This window comes from Bubalus bubalis, chromosome X (assembly GCF_019923935.1).
Source record: "Bubalus bubalis isolate 160015118507 breed Murrah chromosome X, NDDB_SH_1, whole genome shotgun sequence".
Taxonomy (NCBI): domain Eukaryota; kingdom Metazoa; phylum Chordata; class Mammalia; order Artiodactyla; family Bovidae; genus Bubalus; species Bubalus bubalis.
Window position 1 is genome coordinate 1,555,005 of NC_059181.1, and position 13,119 is coordinate 1,568,123.

At 51.4% G+C, this 13,119-nt stretch overlaps 1 protein-coding gene and 1 long non-coding RNA gene across 2 annotated transcripts in view; one reads left to right on the plus strand and one right to left on the minus strand.

The window, feature by feature from the left end:
- Positions 1-9,223, minus strand: part of MXRA5 (matrix remodeling associated 5) — a 28,119-nt gene extending 18,896 nt beyond the window's left edge. Inside the window, exons 1-4 of the mRNA XM_025277379.3 lie at positions 9,033-9,223; positions 5,348-5,566; positions 2,294-2,423; positions 924-1,314 (exon numbers count right to left, since the gene is read on the minus strand). Of these exons, the coding sequence (XP_025133164.3) occupies positions 924-1,314; positions 2,294-2,423; positions 5,348-5,566; positions 9,033-9,079 (787 nt within the window). The 5' untranslated portion in view covers positions 9,080-9,223. The remainder of the gene's footprint in view (positions 1-923; positions 1,315-2,293; positions 2,424-5,347; positions 5,567-9,032) is intronic.
- A 1,908-nt stretch (positions 9,224-11,131) lies between these two features.
- On the plus strand, positions 11,132-12,573 carry LOC123331746. The gene is made up of 3 exons (XR_006548501.2): positions 11,132-11,370; positions 11,623-11,898; positions 12,076-12,573. It is a non-coding gene; the product is annotated as an uncharacterized LOC123331746 (long non-coding RNA).
- The last annotated feature ends 546 nt before the right edge of the window (positions 12,574-13,119 follow it).

The following is a 13,119-nucleotide window of genomic DNA, read 5'->3' on the forward strand; positions in this document are numbered from 1 at the left end:
GCAACCCATGAATGTATTTCCAGGTCCTAGAACCAACTGTGGGGCTTTCCTGGTGGCTCACATGGTAAAGAATCCGCCTGCAACGCAGGAGACTGGGGTCTGATCTCTGAGTCAGGAAGATCCCCTGGAGGAGGAAATGGCAACCCACTCCAGTCTTCTTGCCTGGAGAATCCCATGGACAGAGGAGCCTGGCGGGCTACAGTCCACAGGGTTGCAAAGAGTCAGACACGACTGAGTGATTAACACTTCAGAACCAACTGTTGGCACGCCTCGTGTCACATCGACCTTTCATAACTACATTTTCTCTTGAAACAATTTTTCACTTCAGGCAGTATTTTCTTTTTTGGATTCACATTCTTACTCTTGGCTTCCTGGACACTCAATCTTCCAGAATTTTGTCCTTCTCTGGCCAACGCTTCTTGTTTCTCTGCCCAACTCATTATGGATGAACTATTCCTGGACTCGGTCTAAGACCCCTCCCTTCTTGCCCTGCCCTGTCATTGAGGGTCTCGCCCACGCGGGTGGTTTCAATTACCGTCTGCTGGCCACCGATGAGTTCTGTCTATGCTTCTCCATTCCAAACCCATCCTATGAGAGGCACACCGACGCCCTACTTGACAAGCCCATCAAATGGTACAAATGCTCCTCAAACTCATGTCTAGAGAATCAAACTATATTTTTCTCCCTGCTAAACGTCTCACGGCTTTTCTGTATTTGTCCAGGCCAAGTCGCTTTAGTCATGTCCAACTCTTTGCGACCCCATGGACCAGGCTCCTCTGTCCATGGGGATTCTCCAGGCAAGAAGACTGGAGTGGGCTGCCCTTTCCTCCTCCAGGGGAATTTTCCTGACCCAGGGATCGAATGCAGGTCTCCCGCCCTGCAGGTGGGTTCCTGACCGTCTGAGCCGCCTGCTCGGTTCCTACCTTTGGATTTGGCATCCCACTGCAGAAACCAGGTCATGTCACAGCCACATGCCCACGGATTGCCGTGCAGGTAGAGGTTCTCTAGAAGCGGCATGTTCTGCAGCATGCCGGCGGGGAGAGTGCTGATGGCGTTCTCGGCCAGGTAGAGGTGTCTCACGGTGGAGAGCCTGAAGTAGTCCAGGAAGGCGAAGGTGGAGAAGGTGGCGGGGTGCAGCTGGCGAAGCAGGTTCCCCTCTAAGTGGAGGAGCCTCAGGGAGGTTAAGCCCCTGAACGCTTCCGGGTGGATGAACTCGATCTGGTTGTGGTCCATGTGCAGCCTCACCAGGTTCCACAGCCCCTGCAGGGTCTCGCCCGTGATGACGCGAAGCTTATTGTAGCTGAACTTGAAAACCTACAAAGACCGGAAGTGGAAAAATGTTGCACCGGAAGTGGAAAATGATGCAGCGGAAGTGGAAATGTTGCTCTGTCGTGGGGTGGAAAATGTTGCACCGGAAGTGGAAAATGTTGCTCAGTCGTGGGATAGCCTTTCCCTTCTCCAGGGAACATTCCCAACCCAGGGATCGAACCCAGGTCTCCCACATTGCAGGCAGATTCTTTACCAGCTGAGCCACCAGGGAAGCCCAAGAACACTGGAATGGGGTCGCCTATCCCTTCTCCAGGGAACATTCCCAACCCAGGGATTGAACCGGGCTCTTCTGCATTGCAGGTGGATTCTTTACCAGCTGAGCAACCAAGGAAGCCCTGTTTATAATTTAAATAAAAGAAAACACCACAGACAGGAACAGAAAGCAGAACAAAGGTCTGGGAAGGAAAGACATGAAGCTCGTTTTTCATGTTTATAATAATAGTCAATACCTATATACAGCAAAAAAAAAAAAAAAGAAAAAGTGGCCGTTTTATTCATTGTGAAGGAGCATTTTAAAGTTTTCCCTCTCCACGGCTGGCGGTAGAGGTTGCAGTTAGTGCTGGTCATATATGCCCAGTTTGTTTGGTTTTAGTAGCTAAGTTGTGACCGACTCTATGACCCCATGGACTGTAGCCCACCAGGCTCCTCTGCCCATGGGATTCTCCAGACACGAACACTGGAGTGGGTTGCCATTTCCTCCCCCAGGGTTAGGGTTAGGGTTCCCCACCCAGAGAGTCTCCCAGAAAGGTGTGTGTGCGCTTAGTCACTCAGTCTTGTCTTACTCTCTGCGACCCCATGGACTGCAGCCCGCCAGGTTCCCCTGTCCATGGGATTCTCCAGGCAAGAACACTGGAGTGGGTTGCCATTTCTTCCCCCAGGGGATCTTCCCGACCCAGGGATCGAAATAGTGTCTCATGCACTCTTTACCACTGAGCCACCTGGGAAACCGCCATGCCTGGTTTACCTGGAGCGAAATGAGGTCTCTCAGAGCCCCGTCGGGGATGCTGGGGATGTCATTTCCATGGATCATGAGGAGCTCCAGCTTCGTCAGTCCAGCAAACGACGTTTCCGACAAAGCCTGTATGCTATTAAACCTACAAAAGAAAAAAATGGAAAGTCATTTCTGAAAAAAAAAAATCGTTGGGGCTGTCCCAACAGGAAAGAACAACTCTTTCTTTCAAAACAGGAAAGAGCCACTCTTTTTCTTTCAATGCTGAATGAGAACCCTAAAAAAACATCTGCGTGGGAATGAAAATCAGGAGTGCTCTGCCAATAATCGGTCATTCCCCGAGGGTTTTCAACCCTTTGCAGACTGCTGACAGGCAACGCAGACCCTGAGTTCTATCTGCAGTAGACACTGCTGTTTTCTCTTTTGCCTTTTTCCCAACAAAATTACGCACCATGCCAGCCTCGTTATCTCCTTTGAGGCTGGACTTCCCTGGTGGCTCAGACGGTAAAGAAGCCACAGCCAGCGCAGGAGACCCAGGTTTGATCCCCAGGTGGGGAAGATTCCCTAGAGAAGGGAATGACAACGCAGTCTGGTATTGTTGCCTGGAGAATCCCATGGACAGAGGAGCCTGGAGGGCTACAGTCCACGGGCTCACAAGAGTTGGATATGACTGAGCGACTAACACCATCCAAAACAGTGCTTTGACATTATGAGTGATATTCTTCTACTACGTGTACGTAATTTTTCTTTTTAATTTTCAATTGGAGGATAATTGCTTTACAACATTGTATTGGTTACTGCCATACATCAACATGAATCAGACAATACAAACATGGGACGCTGAATCAAGTTACACATTAAGCCAGATGGAAGTATTATGTGTTGGTGCCATGAAACTAGTCCTTGTTTATTTTTCTTCCTTGGAAGGACTGATGCTCAAGCTGAAACTCCAATCCTTTGGCCACCTGATGCGAAGAGCTGACTCACTGGAAAAGACCCTGATGATGGGAAGGATTGAAGGCGGGAGGAGAAGGGGACGACAGAGGATGAGATGGTTGGATGGCATCACCGACTCAATGGACATGAGTTAGTGATGGGCAGGGAGGCCTGGCGTGCTGCGGTTCATGGGGTTGTAAAGAGTCGGACACGACTGAACTGAATATTACATGAGACCATCTCAAGATACTGTTGGCGGAAGTAGGAAAAAGAGTCATTTTGATATCTGTCTTTGCTTCCAATGGCAAAGTCTTTGCGTGCTCAGATGCTAAGTTGTTGTCCCACTCTTTGCAACTCTATGGACAATAGCCCACCAGGCTCCTCTGCTCCTGGGACTCTTCAGGCAAGAATACTGGAGTGGGTTGTCCTGCCCTCCTCCAGGGGATCTTCCCGACCCAGGGAATGAACCTGCGTCTCCTGCGTTTCCTGCACTGCAGGCAGATTCTTTACCGCTGAGCCACCGGGGAAGCCCAAGAGACAAGAGTGATCACAGATCAACTCTTTTCCTTTCTACAAACTCGCAGCACCCGTTCTACCCGATTCAAAGCAGCTTTAGTTCCTCTTCTGTGTAAATCGGAAGACTGTGAAAAGGAAACTGGTTTTAAAATTGTCAAACGATTTAAAGATTATAAAAAGGAAACGGTTACTATTCTCTCTTCTGGCAAAGCCAACGTCTTTTCCCTGTGGAGTGATCATCATTGTGGTTAGATTTTTTTTTTTTTCAGACGTCAAATTTGCCAAGCTTTTTTTTTTTTTGAGAGAGCTATTTCATGGTCTGTTGCTATAGATTTTCGAAGTGTTTATCTCAGTCTCCTACTGCCCATTCCTTCACTCTTTTACTGGACCTTCTAATCGGTAAAGGCAAGAATTTTCGAGGCTCTATACTCGAAGGGGACTTTGTCTTACTGGTCACTTTGTCTTACTAAAATGTCTGTTCATCAAACCCTAAATAGTTTTGTTGTTTTATAGGTGGGAGGAAGTAGCTAGCATATTATTAGAATTGTGCAAATGATGGCTTAGTATGAAAATTTTATGAGTACCTATAATTCACAGAAATGGACACTTAGGTATAGAAAGTATATACGGGTATAGAATAGAACTGAAACATAAAAGTTCTACCCAAAATGCTGCAATAAAATATCTGCTTAGAGGACTTCCCTGGTGGTCCCAGGTGGTGCTGGTGGAAAAGAACCTACCTGCCAATGCAGGAGATGTAAGAGACGGGGGTTTGATCCCTGGCTTGGGAAGGTCCTCTGGAGGAGGGCATGGCAACCCACTCCAGCATTCTTGCCTGGAGAATCCCCAGGGGCAGAGGAGCTTGGTGGGCTACAGTCCATAGGGTCGCAGGGAGTCGGACACAACTGAGCGACTAACACTTTCACTCTCTGATGGTCCAGTGGTTAATACTTCATGCTCCTCCCAATGTAGGGGGCCCAGGTTCAATCCCTGGTCTGGAACTAGATCCCATATGCCTCAACTAAGAGTTGGCGTCACACAACTAAAGATTCTGTATGTTGAAACTGAGGCCTGATGCGGCCACATAAATAAATACATTAAAAAAAAAACTGTTTAAAAGACATCAACATTTTAAATAGGCAAAACCTGAAAGAACTCTTATTTCATCAAAGTCACGATTGCGTCATACTGATAATTTACAGGGTCAAAGATGTCTCACTCATTCTATTTATCGTTTTGTAATAACTGCTGAAATCTATTTAAACGCTATTAGTATATTTATGCATGCGTCATATATTTTGCATCTGCAGTGTATTAAAGAATTGTTAACAATGGAAATGTATCAAGGAGCCGAAGCTGTCTCTGATGGCTCATAATCAAGCTTTGTGACAGAGACTCGTGCTGATGAATTAAGTCAGATACTAGCCCCAAAGGACCACATTTAGTAGACTTATAAATGTCCTGTTGATTAGACCCACATCATGCGAGACACGGTGACCCACACACGAATACACACTCGCCGTCACGTACGTGCTCACACACCCGTACACGAAAGACGAAACCCACCCGCCCGCTCGCGAGGAGGCTGAGATGGCTCAGAAGGAATGTGGTACAAACCCCAGATTGATTCTTTCCACATGTGGAGAGATCCCAGCGGGCACAGAAGCCAAGGAGCGGAACGTGCAGTGGACTTCGCTGGGGACGTAGCAGGCGCAGGGGTGGGGGCAGGCCAGTGCCACGTGGGGGCATCCCCAGAGCAGAATCAGCACCATGGAGAGGGCCCGCCATCGCGCCCATGTCATCGGCATCTCGTCCGGGTGGGCCATCCCGGCACACCTGTCGGGGAACCACACAAAGCCAGGTGTCAGACAGCCCTTCCGTACTGCCAGCTGGTTTTACCTGCACTGTGCCTCACGACGCTAAGCTTCCCAAGGCGTCAGCATGGGACGTCTGAGTGACACAAAGCATGCGCGTGGAGCAACACAAACTTTAAGATTTTTTTTAAATTGTCATTTGCCACTCAGTTTAATGCAACTGTAGAATACAGCCTTCACTCGTGACATCGATATTACAACTTGGAAATGTCGCTGTGTTTTAAGGGAGGGTATGAATTTGACAGGCCCAGTGGAGTGGGTAGCCGTTCCCTTCTCCAGGGGGATCTTCCCAACTCAGGGATCAAACCCAGGTCTCCCGCATTGCAGGCAGGTTCTTTACCAGCTGAGCCACCAGGGAAGCCCAAGAAGACTGGAGTGGGTAGGCTATCCCTTCTCCAGGGGATTTTCTTGATCCAGGAGGCCAACCAGGGTCTCCTGCATTGCAGCGGATTCTTTATTAGCTGAGCTACCAGGGAAGCCCTGTACATACAGACAAATACACAAATGGGTGTATATATACAAACATATATTTGTATAAAAGTATGAAAGCTGAAAGGAAAGGGTTAGTCAGTTGTGTCCATTTCTTTGCAACCCCATGGACTGTAGCCCGCCAGGCTCCTCTGTCCATGGGATTCTCCAGCCAAGACTACTGGGATGGGTTCCCATTTCCTTCTCCAGGGAATCTTCCTGACTCAGGGATCAAACCCAGATCTCCTGCACTGCAGGCAGATTCTTTACTGTTTGAGCCACCAGGGAAGTCCTATATGCATAAGTATGCATTTGTAAAAATGTATATATATACACAAATATACAAATATATGTATACGTAAATATGTATTTGTATAAGTGTATTTATAAGGGCTTGCCAGGTGACTCAGTGGTAAAGAATCTGCCTGCCAATGAAGGAAAGTCAGGAGACACAGGGTTCAATCCCTGGGTCAAGAAGATCCCCTGGAGGAGAAAATGGCAACCCACTCCAGTATTCTTGCCTGGAGAATTCCATGGACAGAGGAGCCTTGGCGGGCTACAGTCCATGGGGTCACAAAGGAGCTGGACATGACTTACCAACTCAACAACAATGTATATGTACACACAAGTATATACTTGTATAAATGTGTATATATATATTTGTGCTTATATATAGCGATGAGAAATTCCATGGACAGATGAGCCTGGTGGGCTATAGACCATGGTGTTGCAGAGAGTCAGACAGGACTGAGGGACTAACACCCACATTACTTGAAACATTCATGTTTCAAGTCATAAAAGTAACTGTTATCTATCCACCCCCGATGTTTATCTCGAGCCGTTACATACTGTATATAACTGAATAACAAGCTTCTCAGGAAATCCATTACGACCAGAAGTATTTCCTTCTTTTAATGGCATTCCTTAAAGTTTTACTCATACCATCTTCAAGGACTTATAGAGATGTTCACTAAAGCAGAATGTATTCCATTGTATGTGGGTTTGTCTCCTCTCCTTAATTTTTTTTTCCTCCCTTGGAAGAACCGAAATGTTGAGAGGGAAAAACATAATTCTTTACCAGGGAGCAAATTTGGAGAAACGTCTGAAAAATCTGCCATGAGAGAAAGAGGCAAGGAATAGCCTGATGAAGAATCTTGAGGCAAACAAAAAAATGTCAGAAAGACCAAAAAAAAAAAAAAAAAGAGAGAGAGAGAGGGGAAGGAAGCACAAACGATAGGAAAGAAGGGAGGTCAGAAAGGAAAATAGGGAAAGAGGAAAAAAGAGAGAAAAGGAAGGAAAAGATCAGATAAAATATTAGCTTGCATCAGCCGCTACCTCCTTTAGAAAGTCAGTGACTATTTCTTCATGCATCAGTCATGCCTTCATCAAATCACACTTTCGCCAACTCTTGCATGAAGTTTATGGATCAGTAAGTAACAACACAGGGAAAGTGGAGAAACACGGATAGAGAAACGCGCCGGTTCCCCACGGTTGCCAACCCTGAGTTCTGATCATAAACACTCCATTTGCTCTCGCGCTGCAGGGACACCCCAGATGCATACATAGCGTTTCCCGCCCTTGAGGGGACCTGGGAACAGACGTTTTCTGAAGCCGTTACGCGTTTCGTTTTTCAGCTGTTCCTAAAGAGCTGACGGTGCAAGCAGCTTTGCAAACACCGAGCCCAAGCGCCTCCTCTCCGCCTTGGAACCGACCGGCTTCTGCAGAGCGTTTTTCGGTTCTCCAGGCCCCTCACCCGCGCGCTTGACCCTCCACACGGGCTCATGCCCAGGCCCTGTGCCCGCAGGCGGAGCTGGTCCCCGGCGCTCGGCTTTCTACCCAGGGGCCCCCCCACCACCCCCGCCAGAAGACCGCAGGGATGCGCCCCCGCTCCCCTTTGAACCCCAGTCCCGAGGCCTCGCGGGGAAGCCTCCCTGAGTCTGCACGATCTCCGGGCACGCCCGGCGAACCCCGGGAAGCTGGACTCGGGGCGCGAGGCAGTCGGCGGTCGTCCACCCGGCGGGGTAGAGTCTGGAGGGGCCGGACGTGCGGCCTTGCGCTCCTGGCCGGCTTCCAGCGCGCGCTCCGGGCGCGCCCGGGCAGGCTGCGCCGTGACTTCACGAACGAGCTTTCCCGGAGTGCGGCTCGGGTTACCCCGAGGGTCTCCGACGCCGGAGACTCGGACACCAAAGGGCGTCTCTCCCCCAAACTATGACTTCCTCAGCTTGCGCGCGGATCAGAGACCACCCCCACCCACCCAAACCCCCGTCCCCCGGCAGAGGAAGGGAGTTGCTTTGCGTCTCCCCACTTTGCAGGGCAAAAGGAGGAGGTGGGCGGGGGTTAGGGGTGGAGAGTCTTAGGGATCTGGAGAAATTGGGGAGACGGCCCCGCAACTGTGACTTGCCCCTCACCACCAACGCAGGAGCGCAGCCGGTTACACTTGAGGGTCTTGTCGGGGGGTCCCCAGGAAACCAGGGATGGAGGAGAGAGAGGCCACTTTGGAAAGGGGACCTTAGACCTAGTCTGTGCATCTTCCGGGATGATTTCCGTCAGCTTCTGTGCTGGATGGTGCTGTGCTGTGCTTAGTCGCTCAGTCGTGTCCGACTCTTGGCGACCCCACGGAATTCCATGGAATTCTCCAGGCCAGGATACTGGAGTGGGTTGCCATTTCCTTCTCCAGGGGGATCTTCCCCACCCAGGGATCGAACCCAGATCTCCCGCATGGCGGGCAGATTCTTTTACCAGCTGAGCCACCAGGAAAGCCCTTTCTGGATGGTAGCTGTACCCTTAAAAGAGCGCCAGGAAACATTTCCAGAAGTCTTCTTTGCCCTCGCCCCCTGCTCCCCCCAATGCAATACCGGTCCCCTTTCCAACTCTCTCCATCTCTTGCAGACAGAGCCGGCCCCCCCGCCCCCACCTCCCCAGCAACCGCCGGGGGCGCCCAGGCAGCCCTCAGTCCTCACCTGTTCGTCGGAAGTCGCCACCCACTGGAGCGGTGCGCCCAGAGCATTCACCGGGCCGGGCGCGCGAGTCACCGCCGGGGGTCGGCCGGGGCCATGTCCTGCTGCCCGGGGGGCGAGGCGAGGCGGCTCGGCTTCCCAGCGCGGCGCCCTTTTATTCCCGTCGCCGAGAGCCTTCCCCGAGAGCACGCCTCGGCCCAGCCCCACCCTGCCCCACCCCGGGGAGACGGGGCGCGGAGGACCCTGGCCGCGCCGCCGCCGCGCGCTCAGCCCTCCTCTCGGCTCCGCATGGCGCCGCGGCCCGGGTGGGCACGACTCGTCCACGCCGGTGGGGCGAACCGCTGGGGCCCCGCGCACACACGGCCGGCTGGAGGAAGCTGGAGGGGCTGGTGCGGGGGTCGGGGGGTGGGGAAGTATCCGGGCCCCCTCACCCCCGAGAGGAACTCCGGGGGGTACCCGAGGGACGGAGAGATACCCGGGAACGCACAGCCCCGAGGTCTGCGCCCGGAGCGCCCTTCCCAGCAAGACTTGGAGGAGGACTGTGTCTTTCTTTTCAGGGGGGGAAGAGAGAAGGAATACGGCTTGCGCTCCCCCAGGCGGGCTGGAGTTTTCTCTGGCGGCGCCTCCGGACCCCGAGTGCAAGCTGCAGGCAGCCGGGGGCGCCCGCCGGCATCTCCGGAGGAGCCGTAGGCGAGACTGCAACCAGAGCCCCCGGCCACGCCCTCCCGCTTCTCCTGTGGCTCCTGGCAGCCACCATCCCTCCTCCAGCCTGAATCCTCCTGCCAAAAAAAAAAAAAAAAAAAAAGGTGGAATGCTTTCTTTTTTTTCTTGTCCCGGTTTGGAGAGCCTGAAGGGGCTGGGCCCGGATGAGCGTTTTGGGGAGCCCCGAAGTACTGGCTGGGGCAAGTGAGATGGAGGGCTGGAGGGGAGGGCTGGGGAAATCGAGGCTGGAGAGGACCGTGCTGTCTGTAACGCAGAAGGGGAAGAGGGCAGAGAAGGACCTATGTTGGTTTCCAGGTGAGGGCTGTTAGCAGTGAGACCACCTGGGCAGAGTTAAGGCAGGCTAAGGGCAGTCACTGGGAAGAGAGAAAAACAGGCTGAGCACCCAAAGAACTGATGCCTTCCAACTGTGGAGTTGGAGAAGGCTCTCGAGAGTCCCTGGGACGGCAAGGAGATCCAGCCAGTCCATCCTAAAGGAGATCAGCCCTGAATATTCATTGGAAGGACCGATGCTGAAACTCCAATCCTTTGGCTGCCTGATGCAAAGAGCCAATGTACTGGAAAAGACCCTGATGCTGGGAAAGATTGAAGGCAGGAGGAGAAGGGGACGACAGAGGATGAGATGGTTGGATGGCATCACCGGCTCAATGGACATGAGTTTGAGTAAACTCCGGGAGTTGGTGATGGACAGGGAGGCCTGGCGTGCTGGCAGTCCATGGGGTCCCAAAGAGTCGCAAAGAGTTGGACACGACTGAACACACACACACACATTACTGGCTTTTGGGCTTCCCGGGTGGCAATAGTTCTAAAGAACCTGCCTATCAGCTTCTTTAAAGACTCCAGGTTCTTTTTGGATTCTTAAGGAGACTTTGGAGAAGGCAATGGCACCCCACTCCAGTACTCCTGCCTGGAAAATCCCATGGACGGAGGAGCCTGGCGGGCTGCATTCCATGGGGTTGCTGAGGGTCAGACACGACTGAGCAACTTCACTTTCACTTTTCACTTTCATGCATTGGAGAAGGAAATGGCAACCCACTCCAGTGTTCTTGCCTGGAGAATCCCAGGGATGGGGGAGCCTGGTGGCTGATGTCTATGGGGTCGCACAGAGTCGGACACGACTGAAGTGACTTAGCAGCAAGGAGACTTAGTCCTGGGTTCAATCCCTGCAGCAGGAAGATTCCCCCAGAGAAGGGCATGGTAACCCACTCCAGTATTCTTGCCTGAAGAATCCCGATGGACAGAGGAGCCTGGTGGGCTACAGTCTAGGGAGTCACCAAGAGTCAGACAGGACTGAAGTGACTTAGCACACATCACCACCTCTTTATCCATCCCTCTGTTGATGAACATACGACTTAACAATCCCACTCCTGGGCATCCACCCAGGGGGGGAAAAAAAGAAACATAATTCAAAAAGATATGGACCCCAATGTTCATTGCAGCCCTGGTAACCATAGACAAGACATGGAATCAACGGTAAAGATCACTGAGTTGCAAAGACTCGGACAGGACTGAGCAATTTTCAGTCCCGTTGCTTAACAGGGGTTGTAAGAGTGAATCCTGCCTCCATGACCACTACTTACCCTCCATCAACAGAAGGACAACTGACCCTCAATATTCTAGGGTGAGTGGAGACAAAAGGGGGTGAAGAAAAAAAGAAGTCTGCCCAAGCCGGGGAATGTACTTGCCCAAGCCGGGGAATCCCAGGGGTGGACTTGTATCTGATGGGGAAGCAGCATCTTTATTTGAGCAGAGACTTTGAGGAATGTTGCATGTGAAACTTGCCCCTCTGTCTGTCTAGGGGGAAGCCTTAAATGAGAATCCAAGCTACTGGCTCTGAGAATGAGGGGTTATTTTTGTGTTTCTTCCTTCATAGCACAGTCAGTGGAAGTCTCCCATTCCATGGCGTTCACTCAAATGTTTCCAGATTTTTCTCAACTGCGTATTTCAAAATAGAAAGAAGAAGGACCCATCAGACGGAGGCTCCCAGGTCTCCCCAGCTCAGCTGAATTATTTCTGCCAAACAGGCTGGAGAAATTCCTGGTCAACCCGGAGGGTAGCCACGCAAGGACATGAACTCAAGAGTGACCCATCATCGCGGGGGTTATGCAAAATGGGATTTCTGGACAAAATGGAAACAATTTTGTCATAAGTAAGTGCTCAGTCCGTGTCCGACTCTTTGCCACCCCATGGACTGTAGCCCGCCAGGCTCCTCTGTCCTTGGGGATTCTCCAGGCAAGAAGACTGGAGTGGGTGGCCATGCCCTCCTCCGGGGGATCCCCCCAACCCAGGGATTGAAGCTGCATCTCCTCTGTCTCCATCACTGCAGGCGGATTTATCAGCCGTTGAGACATGGGGGAAGCTGGTGAACTGGGATGAGCAGACTCACTTATGCATAAGTTTACAAAGAGTCGTTCAAGTCACTCGGAAAACAGAGAAGACAGTGGACTGCCAGGCAAAGTCCCGAGATTCGTATTCTAAACAAACCACCCACCTTCTCCCTTACGCATCCTTCAAGAGCATCTCAGGCGAGCTGACTCCGTTTACTCAGCTCAACATCCTGTATCCTCAAGTGACACACCTCAGGCTGCGATCTTATGTAACCGTCTTTCCGAGACAGACTAAACATTTCCCGACGGTGAAGGAAGTTAAAAAAAAAAAAAAAAGCGGGACATGATCATATGTAAATTTCAACCCTGGGGCCAACACACCTATGAGACACCTGCAGAATTATATATATATATATCGCTATACAGTGTATTTTGTGAAGGAATACAGATACAATGTACACTTTCTGCATCTGGAAACAGTCCATGCCTGCTCAGTCACTTCCGTGGTGTCCGACTCTTTGTGACCCCATGGATTGCAGCCCACCAGGCTCCTCTGTCCATGGGATTCTCCAGGCAAGACTACTGGAGTGGGTTGCCATTCCCTTCTGCAGGGGATCTTCCCCACCCAGCCAGCAATTGAACCCGAGTGTCTTGCATTGGCAGGCGGATTCTTTACCACTAGCACCACCTGGGAAGCCCCCAGAAACAATACCCTGTGTGTATACTTGGGGGGGAGGTGTGTGTGTGTGTGGCCTGGGCTAATTGGAAAAATAATAGTGTTGCAATAGCAAGTTCAACCTTGATGGGGTTGGGGGATGGTACAGACCCAGAGGAAGTCAGATGACCTGGATCCTTCTGTAATTTTAGTGGTTAGGAGACCTAAAAGGTTGTTCTTCACTTGGTCCCTTACATCCAACTCTTTGCGACCCCATGGACTGCAGCACACCAGGCCTGCCTGTCCATCACCAACCCCCAGAACTTGCTCAAGCTCAAGTCCATCGAGTCGGTGATGCCATCCAACCATCTCATCCTCTGTCGTCCCC